General features: G+C 47.2%; 1 protein-coding gene across 3 annotated transcripts in view; it reads left to right on the forward strand.

Moving 5' to 3' along the window:
* SLC41A3 (solute carrier family 41 member 3) overlaps positions 1-21530 on the forward strand; it is a 212223-nt gene that overhangs the window by 64122 nt on the left and 126571 nt on the right. Inside the window, exon 1 of one of the 3 annotated variants that reach the window (XM_078661725.1) lies at positions 3565-4571. The exons of the other annotated variants lie outside the window; for them this stretch is intronic. Coding sequence (XP_078517851.1) covers positions 4377-4571 — 195 coding nt within the window. The 5' untranslated portion in view covers positions 3565-4376. Of the gene's footprint in view, positions 1-3564; positions 4572-21530 lie in introns of those variants that run through there. 3 annotated transcript variants of the gene reach the window in all.

Below are 21530 nucleotides of genomic sequence, written 5' to 3' on the forward strand. Positions count from 1 at the left end.
AACTCCTTTGCCCTGGAATGCTTGCATGGAAAGTGGCCATCTTTAGTAAGTTTCCTTGGTGCAAGGGAAAGCCTCTCAGAACCTTCGAGTGTGTTTTGAGACTATAAAGCTGAGGCTTGTTGACTTAGAAACCAGGATTTCGAGCCTGAACAGTGGATTCATCATCAGTGCAGGCATCTGGTTGCTGAGTCTCCTGACCCCGGCTGTGAATCCCCCAGTCTGGAGTGGGCCAGGATGAAGATTGCACCAGATGAAGTGTTTTATTTTTTAATTGTTGCCATTGTGATGTGTGGCTGTTTGCGTGAATATTCAGTTTCCAGTGGCTATAAAAGTCATTGTGATGCATGACTGTCAGTGTGCACCTTCAGTTTCCTGTGTCTGTAATCATCTGAGGTGTTTTCTTTGAGTGTTGACTTTGTGATGTGTGAGTCTGAGTACACATCCAAGTTGATCATCTGATGTAGTTAGTGTATATATATTTCTGATTTCTTATATATATATATATATATATATATATATATATATATATATATATATATATATATATATATATATATGTGATTGTTGTTCATTTGACATCTGGGAAAGCCTTTCTGTTAGAGTGCATTGCATAAGTAAAACCCCAAGCCTGATTCTGAGAACAGTCTTTGATGTGCTTCATTTTATAAAGTGAAATCCCTTTCCAGGGGGTGTTGAGTTGTGCTTATTGCTTTGTCGTGTTTGTGCCATCGTGTGGATGAGTGGAATTCTGTATTATCTCGGAGTATAAAGCAAGACATTGTCCCAGAAGCCCCAAATAAATGTGAAGTACAGTGAGTGACAGGCTGGCCTAGGGGGCACCCCACGATGTGTGAGCATGGAGCAAGTTGTCAAGTTCCCTAGCTGAACAAAATGATTACCTCCCTAAAGAAAGGGAAAAAATCCCCAGGACCTTCAGACAAGGGCTCGTGAGCTGCTTTGTCCCTTTCACCTTCATTCAGATGAGATGAAAAAAGCGTCCATCATAGACCAGCCTTTTGAGAACCAAGTGGATAGTGCAAAGCCTCTGAAAAATGTGAAAGAGCTAGAGCTGCCTTTTAAAAAAGTAGTTTGGTGTGTTTTTACCTAGGCAAAGGTGTCGTGTTTTACAAGGAGCCAGACAGAAAACTCTAGGAAAGTGAATCACAAGCTGGGGAAAGTTTAGAGTGACTCCAGTAACCTGGAAAACTTTCCTTTGATTCCTAACTGAGAGAAGATGGGTTAACAGTGTTGGCCATGGTTGTCACTCAGATAAAGTTCTGCTACCAGGGGAAGAGCCTTAGAGGTTTCACTTGTAAACACGTAAGATCTCCCAACCAGAAAGAGCATTCAGATTTGATAGAAGACGTACACATGATAGATAATCATTTTCTGGACCTTATAGATAGAGCCAAGCTTACGATAAAACTGAAGGAAGTAGACCTTCTATTAATGTAGGGTTGTGCTATGTTTATTGAGAAATATAAACCGTTGATTACTGCAGTGTTTGTAGCGGTTGCTATCTCATTAGAAAACATATTACAAAACCCTCTGGATGTAGTTGCCTAATGCTGTACATCTGCTTGATGCATAGTTGCTGCAGTTCTTGACAGCAACATGTTAGTAAATCTACTGCATCTTCTCCCCTCCATGCATGGGTGAGGCATTGAAATTAATTGTTATAATAATATGTTTTCCATTTGACAGGCAAACTCAGCCATCATTGTGATTTTTTTCATCCTACAGAACTGGACGGAAATAAGAGATTTTCAGACCCTCTGAAGGCAGTTCTGGGCCTGGATGCATGCTTGGTAACAGTTTGGGAAGTACTTCTTGGGCATCCCACTGAGAGGTCTGTGATAAGGCAGACTTGGTTCAGATCATCTCAGCTTACATTCGCACTCAGCTAGAGGCACTGGGCTTCCTCCTTTGAGGGATCAGTACTCTTTACTAGCACCCTTGACAAATGCCATAATCATATCTTGAAAGAACGGTGACACAAATCAACTTGTCTTCCACCTTATCTAGACTGCAGTGCTTCTTCCATATCATTTTGATCAGATATATATGTAGACTGATTTCGTGTTTTTCTGCTTTTCCATCTTCATATCTTGTCCTTTTAAATGTCCAAGTAGCACAGAAGGAAAAAGCAAAGGACTTAATTGAGGGGGCTCATCTTCTTGTTAACAAACCATTATACAAAGAAAAGAAATGAATGTCCTGGGATGTGCCGATGCTGGGGATTCATGTATGAGTTCAAGGTATATGGGTTCATCACATATGTGGCATGGTGGGAAGTTGAGGCAGCATGATCTTAGAAAGGGGAGAAACGTGGTCTATACCAATGGTGGTTTAGGGGTTGCAAATCTCTCTACCCAGCAGATGATGGGCGTCCACACCTTTTGTAGGCCTGTTTATTCTCAATTGCTGTCACTGGCAGAGAAGTTCTGGATAGTGACTTACATCTTGCCTTTTATGTGTATGGGAGATTTGCCCTATGCCATTAAACCGCATTAATACATATTTCCATATTCAGTCTCCCTTGGGATGTGTCCGAGACATAGCTGAAGTGATCCATGGTCTATGGTCATGCCATCCCAGTTTGGGCCCATCCATATGCAAATCAGTCTTGACATAGCTCCTCATGGGAATACCAGACCGAACTGCCAAGCTGGTCCTTTTACTTTTGTTGCTCTAACTGGGAAGGGTATGCCCAGACGTGGGTCCCATGCTTAAGCCACTGGACTCTGGCTAGTCTGGCTGATGAGAGTTAATGCCCAGAAACCGGTCCCACAAATCTTGTTTCTGGTCCAGGGAGGACCTGGCTTGGCAGTTCATGCTGGACTGTTCCCATGAAGAGCAAGGTCAAGACTGATTTGCATTTGGCTGGGTCCAAAATGGGGTGGCTTGGTGAATAAAAGAACGATGGATAACCCCAGATCTTTGTGAGTGGGGGTGAATGTTTGCATTGTTCAGCATTCTATCCATCATTTGTTCCTTTTGTTTTTGTGGAACAGTTTATGACTCACTCTACGCTGTTGAAAACTCCCTTGCCTGCCAGACAGCCTTGAAGGCTTGTTCTGTGCAAAACTGATTTATCTGTCATCATAATACAGTTGCGTTCTTATGCCTAGCGCTAAGGACCCTATCACCGGGTTCATTAATTTTATAATTTGCATACATTCATACATACAGACCTCGTTGATGATTAAAACTCTGATAAAGTTGGCCTTTTTGTGCCCTGCCTGTTTCTTTCATCTCTCTTTCACTGTACAATGTTTCTAAATTGTTGGTTGGAAACTACAATTTTAAGCGATATATTGTAAATCTCCTTTAAAAGGTAAAACATGTAAGTTGTGGAGCTCGGTGCAGTGGCCTTGCACGCGCGTTAGTGGCCTGTTTTCTGTCCTGGTGTTATGAGCACTGCCTTAAATGTATTCCCGGAACGGTGACGCTTATCTGGGCTTCCGGTAACTAGCTGCTCGCTCAAGTGATGACAGCAGATAAGGTTTGTGCTTGAAGCTCATTGGTCAGGTCTGAGTAATCCTGTTCTCGTTTGTTTTCTCCGTTCTCTGAACATCACCCGGCTCGAGCAGATCTTCCCAGCTCTGCCATCTCACACCCTGAGGCTGCAGCAGCAGCCACCCTGCAGCAAGGGCCTCTTTTTGGGTAACTTCCGGCCCTTGCGTTCGCAGGTTTCTCTCTGTATCAACTCTTCATGCTCGGGGAGAATTCTCTCGGCCTCTGACCTTTCTTCACCTTGAAAAAGAAGACCTCCAAGGAAGAAATTATGCCTGGGAAATACAAAGCACCTGCAGCGCAGCCAGTGTGTCACGGGTTTGAGTCGTAAAATACAGCAATACCTGGGTTCAGTGGGCCCCTCAGGTCTCTGGGCACCGGTGCCACTGCACCTGCTGCACCAATGGAAGCCACAGCGCTTCAAAGATCAGTTTGGAGATCGGTAAGTCACAACCATGTAACCACTGCCCCACGGTGTCTGACAAACTATCTTGTTTGCTGAAACTATTTCTAAAGTACGGTAGCGCCAGGACAGGAGGGGTCGCTGGGAGTGGCCCGAGGGCCTCCGTTTCACCTCATAAAGGACTTTTGCACTAGAGAAAAAAGCAAGTATTTCTTGTTCTGCTCTTCGCTCACCCGACTCACATATAGCAAGATGTTTCCAGTTAGTTCCATTTAGAGAGAAAACTTTCAGCCTTTAAACCCGGCGATCATTGACGTCACCACCTCTCTCCAGACACTGGACTCGTCCCCTTGTCGAGGAGCCGGGCAGCACACCTGAGCGGATGCGGGGTCTCAGACAGCGCGCGGCCCCGTCCCCCCGCCCCTGACTCCGAGGCGATGGGTCAGCGGCGCTGACCATGGTGGTCACTCAGCTGGAGCTGGAGTTCTGCTACCATGGCAAGAAGCTGCGAGGGTTCACCTGTAAACTCACCAGGTCTGCCGACGGGTTTCTCCCGGAGACCACCTTCAGCATCGCCAGCCAGGTCTTGCTGCCCATCCTCCTGGCCGGCCTGGGCATGGTGGCAGCGGGCCTGCTCATGGACCTAGTTCAGGTATCTGGAATGTATCACAATGCCAAATAATGTTTTTCATTTAAAAACATAAAGCAATTTTTTATTGCTAAAAAAAATGGTGTTAGAAAGTTTTCTAAAGGGCTGCAAATCCAATGCGCAGATAGGACACTATCTTTCACATTGTCTATAGTTTTTCTGTTGTAGAAAAATGTTAATCATATGTCTATAGTTTTTCTGTTCTGTAATAAGGAGATTACGTTTAGGTGGCACAATATTTCTCTAGAATTTGGAGGACAAGTGCAAAGAAAGTACTGACAAGGCCAAACAAGTGTAGCATGTGCAAGCTGGTGTAATGACTATTTTTATTGCAAATATGTGCCACAAAGAAAACAAAAACGCGTTCGCCTCTAAGCCTAGCCGCCATATGCTTAGTATTATCATCATTATTTAAGAAGGAGAGCAGAATAAAATAACACAAAGACCTAGCAAAGAACTCGATTCATGGACAACTGCAATGTTATAGAGTCACTAACACACTTTGTAATGCAGGTGGAGCAACTTTATTAAGAAGATGAAAAATAAAAAAAAAGAAATCACCATCTACCTTGGTGCAGGCAAAAAAAAGTGTGGCTATTTCAAAATTAAGATGAAAAATGCATACATAGAAAGGTGCATTTTGAATGGGGTTTGTCCAAAGAGGAATGAATTATAATTTGATTGATGTGAACAATATGCAGAGACTTAGGGCCACATGTATGAAGGTACCCATTTGCAAATCTCAAATAGCGATTTTTAAGAAATCGCTATTTGAGATTCACAAATTGGTATGTATGTAGAAATTCGCATTTTTTTGCGATTTCTTAAAATTCCTTAATTGCGATTTAGCAAATTGCTAATCGCAATGAAGGAATACTTTCCTATTCATTTCTATGGGCCAGGAGGCCCATAGGAATGAATGGGAAGTTATTCTCAATTTGCGATTCGCAATTTGAGAATCGCAAATTGAGAATAATTTCAAGGGCGCAGGGGTGTCCAAAGGACACCCTCTTGCACCCCTGAAATTAGCATGGGTGCACATGTGGTGCACATACATGCCCTAAGGGCATGTATGTGCTTCACAGTGCACTTCGAAAAATGCAAAAAAGTGAATTTTTCAAGGAATTCAAAAATTACCACTAACTTGAAGTTGGTGGTAATTTGCAATTCCTTAAGGCCAATTTGCATTTTTTTAATGCTTCTTATATTGCATTTAAGGAATCGCAAAATTTGCGATTCCTTAAATGCAATCGCAAAATAAGGAATCGCAAATTTTGCGATTCCTTATTTTGCATGCAGATTTGCTAAATACATACCATTTGGCCAAATTGCATTCACAAATGCGAATGCAATTTGACTTGATACATATGGCCCTTAGAGGCATATTCACAAGGCGCTATCGCTGAATTAATGGCACTTTATCGCAGCCAAAGTCATGATAAATTTACCCCCCATTCACAAGCTGGTGCGAACAGCCCACAGCACCAGTTTTCCCGCGATAGCAGCCACAAAAAACATCGCGACAGAGGCCCCCCGCAACTATCACTAGATGCAGAGTAGGCGTTCCCGTGCAAAAAGCAGCGACAATACGACACCCCAACATTCACAACAACCAGCCAGATCGGCGATAAAAACACAAAACACGCAATAAGGCACGTTAGCAGCAGGAAATTAACACCTGCTCTGACCTGGTGCAAAGTCGGACCACAGCCTGCACCACGAAAGTGAGCCCAGCCCACAGCCACACCTGAAGACAAACAGATGCCGTGGAGCAACTGAACATGCAGCACGGAAACCCCAAGAGGGCCACAACACCCACCGACACCACAACCAGGACCGCCCCTCCCTGGCAAACCCCCGACCCAGCTACACCTAAACATGGATTAAATAATCCGCCTGATGTCGTACAATCACAACTGGTGACATGCATGTGTCATCACAGAAATGAGCATCACACATTCACTTTCGACACAACCAATGACACTGTATTGAAATTAACACAGAAATGAAATGAAGACACATCTGTAGGTCACAGCCTGCAAGACAAAAAACATGATGAGAAGGTGTGTCCGTCGCACATCAAAGGACAGAGAGAGAGCAAAAGAGGGAGAGAGAGAGAGAGAAGAAGAGAGGGTAGAGAGAGAGAGAAGAAGAGAGGGGGGGAGAGAGAGAGAAGAAGAGAGGGGGAGAGAGAAGAGAGGGAGTGAGAGAGAGAAGGAGAGAGAGAAAGAAGAAGAGAGGGGGGGAGAGAGAGAGTGCCACCCCTGCGCACCCAAACCACACTGCTCACCTGCTGCCACCAGTGTGTCTTCAACCACTTGCCGGTATGTATAACAGTACACCAGGTCACACATCAGAGTGAAATGAAAAATTGCATTTGTATAGCGCATAACTGCCCTGGGGCCTCGCAGCGCTTAGCCGTCAGAGCCGTCATCTGAAACAGAGTCCAGATACATGACTGGCACAGTACACACACTTGCACAAGACAACGTCGTCCGCCCACCCATGAACACCCAGGCAGAGGCATCCCAGTCCCTCCCGCCGCCCATCGGAGCATGCCCGCCCATGCACACCCGGGCCTCACTGCTCACCTTCCGCCACTGGAGTGTAGACAGCAGGTCCCACCACATGCCGCTGCAAGCCACAAGCCCGGGGCCCGCGGACATGGCACACTACAACACCATGCAGCCACGCTGCGCAGGCGACCAGGTCTCACGTCTGGTGCTGGGTCTTGATTACACCATGGCATAGGACATACCAGGGCACCCGGCAACATCGCAGCCTGCACAGCCGCTCAGCCCAATGGGTGCCACTAACTCTGTGATCCCTGAAGCGAGGCCACATATGGGTAGGCCCGCGCAGCCCGCTGCCTCGGCCTACACTGTGGTCCAGCAAGGCACACAAATCTTGAGCAGTCCGGATCGACGGGACAGGACATCATCACAGGCTGCACACCCCTCAGCAGCTTAAGGTGGCAATGACTCTGTGCACCGAAAGTCAACCGTCCCGTGGCGGGGTGCCTGTGCCGTCCGCAATGCAGTGTGTGCCACAAACCCTGTTCAACCCCAGTCACCGCCCCGTGGCGTGGTGCCTCTGCCGTCCGCAATGCAGCGTGTGCCACAAACCCTGTTCAACCGGGAGACAGCCATGACAACGCGGGCTTTACACCGCGCTGCCATTACAATGCTGCCATCACAACGCAAGGCGTTACAACGACTTGCGCTGGATGGCGCAAATACTAAGGAATAGTAGATTTACTATTCCAACACCTTCCCTACTGTTGCGTAGGCTGGAGTTGGAATAGTAAATCATACTATTCCAAAATCCAGCGCCTACAGCGCAAGTCGTTGTAACGACTTGCGTTGTAATGGATGCGTCGTAATGGCAGCGCGGTGTAAAAGCCCGCGTTGTCATGACGTACATCCGTTCAACCCCAGTCACGTCCCGTGGCGGGGTGCCTGTGCCGTCCACAATGCAGCGTGTGCCACAAACCCTGTTCAACCCCAGTCAGTGCCATGTGGTGGTAGGCCCGTGCTGGCCTCAAGACCTCGGGTCCGTCATACAGTCACCACCGGCAGAGGGGAATGTGACGTCGTCGGCCCCTTGTATTTGTGGGGTCCCATGGCCTGTGACCCTGTGTCGGATGGGTGTGGTGTGCGTGCAAACCTGCCCTGAGGGAGTGGCTGTGACATGCTGACAACTAGACCAGTGACCTGCACACCACCAGCAGGTACGCCTGTGACGGGTAGCAATGAGCCCCCCCCCCCCTCGGAGAGTAAGTGGAGTGGTCAGGTCTGGTGTACGCCGTACCAGCACAGGGCCTGCAACAATGACTCGGGGGCTCTGGGCGTGGTTCAGTCCATGTTCGTACAAGAAAGGGGCTGATGAGTGTGTCCCTGTTGTGGTGTCCACGGGACCCGTAACACAAATTGCAATGTAGCACCTTCTGACTGGCATCCCACAGGATGAGCCTCATTGACGCAAGGGAAATCACTGTCCCTATATTCATCCATACATACATGAATGATGAAAGACATGACACAGCAGTGCGTCACTGGATGTTTATTGCACATCCAGTGCAGTTCTGCAGTTGGAGCGGTACAGGGCAATGTCGAACACACTACACAAAATGGGCCCGTGGAGGGCCAGCCAGAGTCCATCCGGGGATAACAAGTACTGCGTAAGTGGAGGTGTGCAGTCCGCAGTCTGGTCGACGTGTCATTGGTCATCAGACAGGATGTAGCAGTCCATGTCGTAGTCCAAGGTGAGTGCATCTGTGTGAATCGGGGGTCAGTGGAAGGTCATGAGGCCATGTGCTGGACCAAGCAGAAACATGCCAGGTGGCGAAAATTAATGCTACTGAGTCCTTCTGATCACAGACACATCCACACCCTCGTCCCCGGATGTGTGCTCTGCCCCACCTGGATGTGTTGCAGTACCGGCTGTGGCACTGTGTGCCACTGACAAATCAGGTGCCAGAGTGGATAGGCCTGCCCCACTGGGAGGCAGAGACACACCAGGGTGCGGAGATGTGGATGGTGTGGGGGCAGCAGCATTCATCTTCGCCATGCTTGTAGCAGCAATGCCATGATGAGGATCTGGAGGGCATGGTAGATACCAGCTACATTCCGTTGATGTGCAGCGGTGGCTGCCATCCTTTCCGCCTCCATCCGCACCATGTCCTCCATGAGCCTCCGCATGTGCTTGCTCACGGCTGGTTTCGCAGGAACCACTCTGAGCGGACAGGTGTTCTTCTCTCCGCTCCATGACTCCAGCGACGTCAGTCAGGGCTCGTTGGAGACCATGGAGCGGGCCTACACACGCAAGGATGGCGTCAGGTTTGGGTGCCATGATGGCGAAGCCTTACCGCACCTGCTATGCGGTTTCCCTCTGCCACTCAGCACACGGCGTTGGAAGGCCAAGTGTTGTTCTTGGGGGAGTGCCAGGGCTGTGTGTGCCTCCTGCTGGGTGCTTTGGGTAGTGGGTGGGGTCTCCTCGATGTAGCTGGGCTGCCTTGATCCTGGAGGTGAGTGGCGGATGAGGTCAATGATGTCTTGGACGATTTGGGTGTCGATGCTGGGGTTGTCCTCCTCGTCATCAGTGAAGAGTGGCTGGAACTGCTCTGCAGGAGGAGTTGACGGTGCCCCTGCGATGTGAAGGGGAGATGGTGTATTACAATGTGTCCACATGTATCTAGCCGCATGGTACGTGTTGACATTCAGACAGCATGGCATTGTACATTGTGACAGTCTGTAGATCTGCACGAGGACGCAGAGTATATGTCGGTGTGCACTGTGCTCTGCTTGATTGTGCATGTGTGCCATTGTGCCCATCTCCACCCGTCCTCCCCGGTACCTGGTGGTCACTCACCCTGTTGCGGTTGTGTTGTGTCCTGTCGAGCAGTGTCCGATCCCCCGACTCCGGCCACAGTCTCCACACTAATGACTGTTGACACCAGCTCCTCCATGTCATCCAGCTTGAGCTGTGGCGGTGGGCCCCCACCTCCAGTCTGCATTGCTGCCTTTTGGTTGGCGGAGAGTTTCTCCTTGGTCCTCTGCTTGATGTCATTCCATCGCCTCTTGACCTCGTCCATTGTCCTCTTGTGCTCCCCAGCGGCATTCACCTTGTCCATGATGTCCCACCAGATTCCATTTTTGGTACCCAATGACACGTTGAAGGTGACAAACAGTTGTTGATGGTGTTCCATCACCTCCATGACTATGATCCTGTTTGCCTGTGGACCGAATTTCTTCCTCTTCTACTTGCCCTTGCCCTTCCCTGTCCCCGAGGTCCCGGGCTGGTCGTTCTGGGTGCTTGTGGGATTGTGCTCGTCCACTGCTCTTGTTCTGGCTGCCTCCATGGTGCTTGGGTGTTGGTCAGTTTGTGTTTGGGTGTTTTTTCTACTTTTATGGTGATTTTTTCCACCTGCCAGGTGTATGTTGCAGGCCTGGCACTGCTTATCTCTGATTTACTCATCGCGCTTTGGCCCATCACAGGTTTTTTGGTGTTATGGTTTGTGTTTTTGTCTCCATCGAAATGGTTTTATCGCGGACATTGTCCGTGGTTTCGGCAGACTATCGCATGCGTTGTGAATGCTATGTTGCCACAGGGTTATTTTCCCGCAATTGGCTGTGATGTTGAAAGTTACGTTATGCTACTCTTGCGGTAGTTATCACAAGTTCTTGTGAATATACCCCTTAGTGTAGTCACTCAAATTGAAGGGAGCCATAGGTAAAAAATGCTGATCCTTGCTCCATGCTGTACGCCGGTTGGGCAGAAGCAAATTGTGAATGACAATATAACAGACCACTGGGTGCAGCCTGTTGACCAAAAGCTGCTCTGTGTATAATTTGGATTGGATTAGATTGTAATTGCATTTATATAGCGCTTACTACCTCTGACGAGGCATCAAAGCACTTTTTCGGCAAGTAGCACGCTACTCCGGAAGCCATAAAGGATTAGTGGTGAATTAGTATAGTAAAATATGAAAGTAATTTGAGTGGTGGATATGTTAGTCAGTTATTTGAATTGAGAAGGATAGTGGAGGGATAGAAGAGAGAAAAAGGTTTGCATTTATATAGCGTTTGCTACCCCTGATGGGGTGTTGATGTGCTTTTTTGGTTAGTTGCACGCTACTCCGGAACTCATAAAGGATTAGTGGTGGATAGTATAGTGAATTATGAAATTAATTTGAGTGGTTTACATGTTTGGCTGTTATTTGGATTGAAAATGATAGTGGAGGGATAGAACAGGGAAGGATTTTGACATTTAAAAAAAAAAAACATTTTTCTTTTTGTTTGTTTTTATGCTCATAGCCGTAGGAGGAGATCTGGGATGAGCAAAAAGGATGTTGAGGGGAAGAGCAAGAGGAAAGGGTCCAGAAAAGCCTGTTTTGGGGGATCGGAACAGCAAAAGATGTATGAGATGATGCAAGATGACTTTTTTCATACAAAGAATACTCTGAAGAGATAGCTAAAGCTTTCTCAAAACCAGATCTAAAAAGATATTAAAAGATGCATTGCAATTTTTTTGCTTAATTACCAATATTTTGCTAATTTCCCAGCTGAAATTCACTGTTACCACATGGCTTAAAATCAAGAGGTGACTTTGAAATGCAGTAGAATCTGTTTACCACACATACTACAGGTTTTGCAGTGCTCTGTATAAGCCTTACAATTGAAAAAAATGTTGTGCAAATGTCCTGCTTTTTCAAGTACTGATCTCTGTACAAGCCCAAGTTTCTGATTGAGATATTTGTTGTCTTTGGACAGTTGGCCACTGGGAATAAAACAGACAATCAATTATTTCAGAGAGGTCCTGGACCGAACAAAATATTCTTAGGAACTCTGATCACACTTGGCCTGGGTATTTAACCAGTGATTAGCCATGGTAAACATATATTAAGGAGACACTTGACTCATGTAGAAGGTGTAGAATGGGCCTGTGGGAGCTGCGAGGGGTTTCACCTTCCTTGTGTTGTCAAGAAGAGAACTCAGTAGGCCTTCTCACCTCCAATCCTTCACACATTCGACCACTTCTTATGTAATGAACCACTGACATTCAATTGTTTCTTCTTTGGTAGTTTATTTCATCTGAAGACTTTCGCATCGGCCAACAAGAACGGAGGGACGGAAACAATGTCCAGCTCCACTGTTGGTTCAACTCCGAAAACCCCACATTCCACCCTCACCGTTTTACTCTACGTCTACACATTCCAACTTGAGTAGAATGTAATGACAACATTCACATAGCCAAGAACATACCCTTACCTTATAGGTTCATAACACAACACATCCTCCCACCCAAATTGAACACAAATGTTGCAAAGGAAAAAAAAAGAAAAACGAAAACTAATGTCTGATTAGATTGCAAAGCAATAACAACAAAAGAAATAACATTGTAAACTACAATACACCTAGATAAAATAACTTTTAAACTAATTTATGCAAAGCAAATAATGTGATACAATGCATTTAAAGCAAATGGTAATCCTACAATAGAAATTACTCCACAAAATCATCAAGGTGTTTAGACTTTATGCACACTCTGCCAAACCTGGACACCATTTGATGATGTACTGGGCGATCTTCCACCAAATCTTTATCAGGTGAAATGGGACTGTCCCTAATCAACCCCTGTTGCTTTTCCTCTGAAACTTCTCTGACGTGAAAGGACCCTTACCGTCATCTCCTCGATGACCAGGAACCCCATTTGTGCACTGTTGGTCAGTAACAGTAAGCCTACCATCACTAACATTTGGGCAATTGCTATCCGCACACACATCATCCATCCAATCGTATGACTGACAACTTTGACCCTCTCTTGATCTGGTGTTATTAACCTTCCCTCTGAACAGTGCCAACCTTTTGGCAGGCCATACTTTGCCATCACTCGGTAAAGCCGATTTGCACAATATTTTGACTACTTTCAGAGTTTTTGAAAATCCACTCTCACCCTTGCAAACCATGCATCTTACTTGTACCTTTATAACAGCCCTAATTTTGAGATCCACTTTTCTAACAACATGAGTGGAATCATAGCTTTGTTTGTACTTCTCCTGCCATTGTTTCATGTACCTCCTAACAACATTGGGCGACCACTCAACTTTTCTGGTGCAACTCAGCCACCCCATGTTGTCTGTTTTTCGGGTTGATCTACCCCTCATTACTTCAAAGGGACTGGTCCCTGTGTTAGAACACTTTGTAATTCCAAACGCTCTCACAGTCTTCCTCACTTCTTCCTCCCAGACCAACCCATTGCTGTTCAACAATTCAATGGTTCCCTTGATGACCCTGTTGAAAGGTTCCACATTACTGTTTCTCTCCGGGTGATATAGAGATGTTGTCTTGTGTGTTACTTCTGTTTGTTTTACAAATTCTTTGAAAGTGTCTGATATAAAGTCTCACGAACAGAGAACTATTGCTGGACTTGCGCATGTAGGTCTTAACGTTGAGCCAAATGATTTATTATTTATTTGACCATTTCTAAAGCACATGGTTATACCAACCGGCGTGTCCCCACGCTGAACGGACTCGCTAATAAGAGACGACCCTAGACACGTCACTTGATTTACCTGCTGATACAATCCTGTCGCTATTCTTTACTTTAGTACGCAGAGGAGAATAACCATCTTTTTAGCTTTTTTCTAAATTTTGTTTAGCATGGTTCCAATCTTATGGTTTCCGGGGGCCCGTTCCAAGATTTTGCCGCAAGATAACTGAAGGACCGTGCCCCCATTCTTGCACTCCGAATTCTTGGAACATTCTCTAGTGCGCTTCCTTCCGATCGCAGATTGCGGCCTGGAATATATTGTGTAATTAGAGGGTGCAAGTATTGCAGACATTTTTTTGCAAGAATTTTATGGCAGTAGCACATTAACTTGAATAGAACCCTTTTCTTCACCGGCAGCCAGTGTAAGTCTTTCAGGGCTTTCCTTGTGGAAGCTCTTCTGGGGAGACTCAGTACCAGCCGAGCAGCCGCATTTTACACCACCTGTAATTTGGCTAGCCCCTTTTTTGGTGCTCCCAGGTACAGTACGTTACCATAGTCCGATTGTGCAGTCACCAGGGCATGCACTATGGATTTCCTTGCAATGGGTGGTAGTAGGTCAAGAATTAAAAAAAAAAAATGTAGAGCGCCAAAACATTTACCCACTACTTTCTTTATTTGGGCATCGAAAGACAGTTTAAGATCGAACCAAACTCCCAAATTCTTTACTTCAGTTTTGGGAGTAGGTACTTGTCCCAATGTTTCCAGCCACCATGCAGAAGACCATATATTCGGTGCATTGCCTACTATCATTACCTCTGTATTATTCCCGTTCAATTTCAGGCAGTGATTAGATATCCATCTTGCTACCTCTTCTAAACACCTACTGAAATTGAGTGCTGTCTGTTTATTGTTTCCTGATAATGTCACAATTAACTGAGTATCATCAGCGTACAGTATGATGGTAACATGATGTTTTCCCACTAGCTCTGCCAGTGGTCCCACATATAGATTAAATAGCGTGGGACTCAAAATTGAACCCTGGGGCAATAAGATACTCTTAGAAAGTTACGATTGCTGTAAGTCTTGGAAACTACGTGACGATAGGAAGGATGCCATCCAGCGTAATGCAGTACCTTGTATACCGCATTCCTGTAGTTTGTGCAGAAGCAGCCTATGTGAGACGTATCGAACGCCACACTTCGGTCTAATAAGATCATTGCTGCTGTCTGCCCCTCATCCACACAGAGAATCATTGTGTCAGTAGCCAGTAGTAGAGCCGATTCTGTTGAGTGGGCTGCTCTGAAGCCAGACTGGGAGGGGTGTAATAGATCATTTTTCTGGATATGGTTGGTTAACTGTTTATTTGCTACTTTTTCAGCGATCTTCGCGACGAATGGTAGCAGCGAAATTGGGCGTAGATTTTCTAAGACTGCTTGGTCTATTAATGTTTTTTTTTCAATGGACGCACTATTGCTTGTTTCCAGCTAGTGGGATCTTCTCCGTTCTGGAAGGAGGTAGTAATTAGCTCAGAAATATAAGGCATGATAAGATCGGCTCCCATCAGTAGTTGTTTTGGACAGGCCGGATCTCGTAGGGAGCCAGATTAAATTTCTTTGGCTATAGTTTTTAGTACATCTAGTTCTAACATTTTAAGTTCATTGAACCAAATTATTTGCAGTTATGCACTAAAATCCATACTGTCGACTGAGGATGCCGATGCGGTACCATGCAAACGTCACTTTGTTGTGCTTAATGTAAACAGTCTTACTTGTGAATGGCCGAAATGGGTCAGCGAGAAGTCTTGAGAGATCGTCACCATAGTCTTATGTAATGAATCACTGACACGCTCGGGTTTCTTCTTTGGTAGTTTATTTCATCTCAAGACTTTCTCATTGGCAAACAAGGATGGAATGACGGAAACAACGTCCAGCTCCATCGTTGTCTCAACTCCAAAAAGAACCCACATTCCACCCTCAACCGTTCTACTCCACGTCTACACAGAGTAGACCGGAATGACAACATTCACATATTGGATCATAACACAACGCCACTCATATCTATATACAATTGTTGCTGCTTCTGAAGTGACCTTTGCCTGAATATTTTGGATGACTGCAGCTAATTATCTACAGAATTTTACTTAGTACAGAGAACTGTATTTGAGCAGCAAAGACAGCTCTTGGAGCAAATCATAGACAATGAGTTGAAAATAGAACCTGGAGCCATTGCTGGTAAACAGTCAGAGCCAGCAACCCAAGCTTCACAGCCATTCTAATGTCTTGGATTCTATCCAGTGCGATCAATGGAAGAAAGTAAGAGAGGTCAGTTTGGAGGTAATAAGGGTCTAAATGATGTATGATTGTGTCCACTGCTTCAAGGGGTCTATAATTATACATTATGGAATTTGGTCTTTGAAAACAAATTAGGAAATCACAGCAAACGTCACTGTATGCAACATGTGTGCTGAGACACTGTTGTGATGGGAATGTCTCTTGCATGGCGTACAGTTGTGTTTCTTTTGGCCCCAAACTCACACTATTGTACTGTATGTGTTAAGGCCTAGGCCTGCCTTTGACAAGAGACTGACCATGGACTCATCCTGGAATAGGAGGGCTAACCAATTGTGTTCTTGGTAGTGGCAGAGGACTACTTTCCCTGTCACAGGATCATGCCGGTAGTGTGGTGGTTATATTAGAAATGAGGGGTCCCAGACTGGGAGAGAAAGAAAAATCAAAATAGAATCATAGAAATCCAAAGAGACAAATTGAGAGTACAGTGTTTTAATTCACAAAGTACTCAGCCATGTTATCAGTTATACATTTACATATAAAAAACTCATCAAATTTCAATTATAGTTGTGCCCAAAAGAGAAAGGGAAGGGAGGAGGGGTTGTGCGGTGAAGGGGTTTGTGTAGGATAACGAAGAAGATTCTACCACTTAAGTGCAGGTCAGAAAATGTCATTATTCACAAATACATTATTACAATGGCTTTCAAAAGGAAGCCAAACAGACATGCCACAATGGGTCAGAAGATTCCTATAACCAAGCTTCGATAAAGCTGAAACAATCTTGCTTAGGGGTACAAGCTGGTCTCAAGGGGGTTAGATAGTCTACGTTTCGACCCTGTTACGTGTAGTGTTCAGTCAGCGTGATTGTTATAGGGAATAAATTCAAAGTTTTTATATAGAGCCGAAACCTCTTTCAAAACCATGGATTCGAATGCCAATAGTTCAATCGGCTTTTATTAGCCGGAGGATTAAATGAAGACAGGGGACGTAGTCCCGATTGGCTATCTACCATATGTGAATCATTGTTAGTGAAGAAAGCTTTTAGTCTAAGTCGGCGAAAACATTGTAACAGTTCAAGCTGGATATCGAATAGATTCGACTTCTCAGTGGGCACGAAACTCAACCCTTTAGTTAAAAGGGAAATCTCAGCAGATGACAATAAATGTCTGACAAATTGAAAATCGGAATAGTCTCATCGGCAGATGGCATATAAGGTACTATTAGTGAGTCTGGGCACCAGAGACTCAAGGCAGGCATACTGCTGTCTCGTAGTTGGTCACAGGAACCTGAGTGGAGGTTCTGTGGCACTGCCGAAGTGTGCCTGAGAAAAACCAACATTGTCCCTGCTGTAGTAGCCATGGCCAGCATCACTGAAGAGGGTATCAACATTGACTGTTTGCACTTGCTCAAGCACCCCAAAGTGACTGTGTGCCACAATGGCTATGGCACTGGTCGATTAACGTTCTAGCAGTCCGCCCCCTGAAGGAGTACCATGTGAATCCCGTTGGGTATGTGCCAGGATGCCCCAAACAGACTAAACACGTGGCTAGCTACTTGAAGACCATATGCCATTGCTGTACCGCCTACACCGCAGACATTACTGCTGTATCAAGGCACTTGTTCTGTGTGCCGAAGCACTGATTGTCTGCCTGCAGCACTAACTTCAGTGTTTTCCAGCACACCCAGCCATCGCTGCCAGAAGTGCCTCAAAGCTGTCAAGGTGCCACTCAGGACTTGAAAAGAGTATTAGAACCACACGTCACCCCATGGAAGCTCAAACATTTATCAATCAATCAATCAATCATACCATTTGTATAGCGCACTACTCACCCGGGAGGGTCTCAATGCGCTTGGGGGAAGGGGTATGCTACTGCTCGAACAGCCAGGTCTTGAGTTGTTTCCTGAAGGCGAGATGGTCCTGGGTCAGCCGAAGGTGGATGGGGAGGGAGTTCCATGTCTTGGCAGCCAGGTAAGAGAAGGATCTTCCTCCGGCGGTGGCTCTTCGGATGCGTGGTACGGCTGCGAGGGCGAGGCTGGTGGACCGTAGCTGGCGGGTGGGTGTGTAGAAGGTCAGGCGGTCGTTGAGGTACTTGGGGCCCAGGTCGTGGAGAGACTTGTGTGCGTGGGTGAGGAGCCGGAACGTGATCCTCTTGTCGACGGGGAGCCAGTGCAGGTTCCTCAGGTGGCTGGAGATGTGGCTGCGTCGGGGGACATCCAGGATGAGTCGGGCGGAGGCGTTCTGGATGCGCTGGAGTCTTTTCTGTAGATTGGCTGTGGTTCCGGCGTAGAGGGCGTTTCCGTAGTCCAGTCGGCTGGTGACGAGTGCCTGGGTGACAGTCTTCCTGGTCTCGGTCGGGATCCAGCGGAAGATCTTGCGAAGCATACGTAGGGTGTTGAAGCACGATGAGGAGACGGCGTTGACTTGTCTGGTCATCGAGAGGGAGGAGTCCAGGATGAAGCCAGGGTTGCGTGCGTGGTCGGTTGGCTTGGGTGCGGTGCCCAGGGCTGGGGGCCACCAGGAGTCGTCCCAGGCGGAGGGCGAAGATCCCAGGATGAGGACTTCCGTCTTGTCCGAGTTCAGTTTCAGGCGGCTGTCCTTCATCCACTCAGCGACGTCTTTCATCCCTTCGTGTAGGCTCGTTCTGGCGGCGTCGGGGTCTCTGGTGAGGGAGAGGATCAGCTGGGTGTCGTCGGCGTAAGAGATGATGTTGAGGAACGAGATGATCCACTCCAGTGCCTTCTCTTGGATACCGATGTTGCTGAGGCGCTGGACTAGGGTGCAGTGGCAGACAGTGTCGAACGCAGCGGAGAGGTCCAGGAGGATGAGGGCCACTGTTTCCCCCTTGTCGAGCAGGGTCCGGATGTCGTCGGTGGCTGCGATGAGGGCGGTCTCGGTGCTGTGGTTGGCTCTGAGGCCGGACTGCGAGGGGTCGAGGGATCCGTTCGTCTCGAGGAAGGCGGTCAGCTGTCTTTTGACGATCTTCTCGATGACTTTAGCAGGAAAAGGGAGGAGCGAGATGGGGCGGAAGTTTTTGAGGTCGGTGGGGTCCGCTGTAGGTTTCTTCAGGAGGGCGCTGAGCTCGGCGTGCTTCCAGCTCTCCGGGAAGGTGGCGGTGTTGAAGGAGGTGTTGATGATGTTCCGAAGTTGGGGTGCGATGGTGGAGTCGGCCTTGTTGAAGACGTGGTGTGGGCAGGGGTCGGTCGGTGATCCAGAGTGGATGGTGTTCATTGTGCGGGTTGGGTCTTCGGTGGTCACCGTGGTCCAGGTGCGAAGGGTGGTGGTGGGGGGCGTTGGTTCGACGGTTGGGTGCGTGGGTGGTGCGCCAAAGCTGTTGTGGATGTCGGCGATCTTGCGTTGGAAGAACGAGGCGAGGGAGTCGCAGAGGTCTTGTGACGGAGTGATGTCGTTGGTGCCGGTGCTGAGGTTGGAGAACTCCTTGACGATGGTGAAGAGTTCCTTGCTGTCGTGGGCGTTGTTGTCCAGTCGTTCCTTCAGGGATTTCTTCTTGGTGGTACGGATGAGCTGGTGGTGCTTGCGGGTAGCGTGTTTGAGGGCGGTCATGTTGTCGGTGGTCCGGTCGAGGAGCCAGGCTTTCTCGAGGGTGCGGCAGGTCTTCTTGGAGTCCTTGAGTTCGTCGGTGAACCAGGAGGCCTTCTTGCTTCTGGGTCTGCTGGGAGGGTTCTTCAGTGGTGTGAGGTCGTCGGCGCAGGCGGTCAGCCACTGTGTAAAGTTGCGGGCTGCTTCGTTGGGGTCCGTTGTGTTGGCGGGTGGGCTCTGGCTGAGGGAGGTGGTGAACTGGTCCGCTGTGATCTTGCTCCAATTCCTGTGAGGTACCTGTTGCGGCTGGTGGTGGGTCGTGGTTCTTTTGAAGCTGAAGTGGACGCAGCTGTGGTCGGTCCAGTGGAGTCCGGTGGTGTGGCTGAAGGTGATGTACTTGCTGGAAGAGAAGACGGGATCAAGCGTGTGGCCGGCGTAGTGGGTGGGGGTGTTGACCAGTTGCTTGAGTCCGAGGTTGGCGAGGTTTTCCAGCAGGGCGGTGGTGTTGCGGTCCTTGTTGTTCTCCAGGTGGAAGTTGAGGTCCCCTAGGAGGATGTAGTCAGCGGAGGGGAGGGCGTGTGGACTGATGAAGTCTGTGATGTCTTCGCTGAATTGTGCACATCTACCACCAAGACTCACCATTCCAGCAGTTGGAGGCTCACCTGTTGCCCAGAAGGGGGCTGTGGTCAGGAGATAGAGGCATGCTGCTGCTATTTCCAGGACACTGCTGTGCAGCTTTGCCTGCCCAAGCAGAGCAGCTTTATGATTCAGACACAGCTGGCACACCTCCAGTGACAGAGGAACACCGACTGAGAGCGGCAGACCAGCTTGAGGTCTACCGCGTTCCCAGAAAACGGGTAAGAGACTTAGTGCTATTATTGTCTAAAAGACTGATACCCAAACTGGGTAAGTGCAACACCTGGACTGTTTCCATCACCTGAGTACCCCAAAGTAATAACGTGGGTCAAGAGGTCAGAGTCAGGGAGGACTTTCTTCTTAGAAGTATTAGCCTTGCACCCACATTTCATATGTTTGATATCTTATGTGATAATGAGTAGTACTGTTTTTCATTGCTTAACAAATTATTGTTATTTTAATAAGAGAAGCACTGGGTTGTACAATCACGTTACTGTTCTGCTGGATGTCTTTTGAGGGTTGAGCTTATTTGTATCTCCACACTAACCTCATTGAGAAGCCTGTGACTGCTTGTCATTACTGTCACTGAGAGTCACGTGCTGTAGGGGTTGTATTTAAGCTAGTTTATGGAGTCATGGTAGGATGGAGCCCGGGGCATCTGAGGCAAATCAATCAATCAATCAGTCATTTGTTAAGCGCACTACATACCCTTGAGGGTCTTAAGGCCACATAACCCCAGCTCCCATGGCTTTGGCCCAGTAGCCCTTGCTAGTGCCGTGTCCTACTCTCCTAAACGGTGGCCGTCTGGCACCATTGTGTATATGTGGAAAGAGATGACATTTTCCATTAATTGATGGAAGGGTGATGGGTACACTGATAGTATCTGAACGTTCAGAGAGTTTTTCATTGAGTGGGTTTTAAACACTCTCTGAAGTCGTACACTTAGAGATTTAAAAAAGCTGAAAGAGGCCAAATAATTACTGTACACCAGTGCTAAACCATACCAGTAAAGTGACAGTTGTCTTGCCCCATTTAAATGTGTGCGAACTTCAGAATTACTTTAGTGTAGCCTCAGCTAGCAACGGTAACCCAAAGGTCTATCCACTACAGGTCCACAGAGAAAAGTCGGCCTGACCCATTTAGACCCGGGTGCGCATAACTTATTTTCTCTTCACATGTCCGTTATGCAACTTATGATGGACATGGGTACGGAAATTAAAAAATTATCCTCATGAGCTTGGAGAAAATTCCCGGTCTATTGGAGTCATTTGTTTTGTGTTTAAGGAACACAAACTCACTCTTTGGATTTTCTCAAAGCTAAAAATTTTGCAGAGCATGCTCATAAGATATGGAACTATCTCAGTAACCCAGCAGTGCTATAAAGGGAGCCGCCACTGCACAGAGATCCCTGTTAGGCACGCATGGAATCTTTAAATAGAGCGAAGAGTCCTCTGCCAGGGTGCTGGAGGCCATGCCCTCAGCCCACCTGTAGGACCAACAGACTAAATG

This window comes from Lissotriton helveticus, chromosome 9 (assembly GCF_964261635.1).
Source record: "Lissotriton helveticus chromosome 9, aLisHel1.1, whole genome shotgun sequence".
NCBI classification, from domain to species: domain Eukaryota; kingdom Metazoa; phylum Chordata; class Amphibia; order Caudata; family Salamandridae; genus Lissotriton; species Lissotriton helveticus.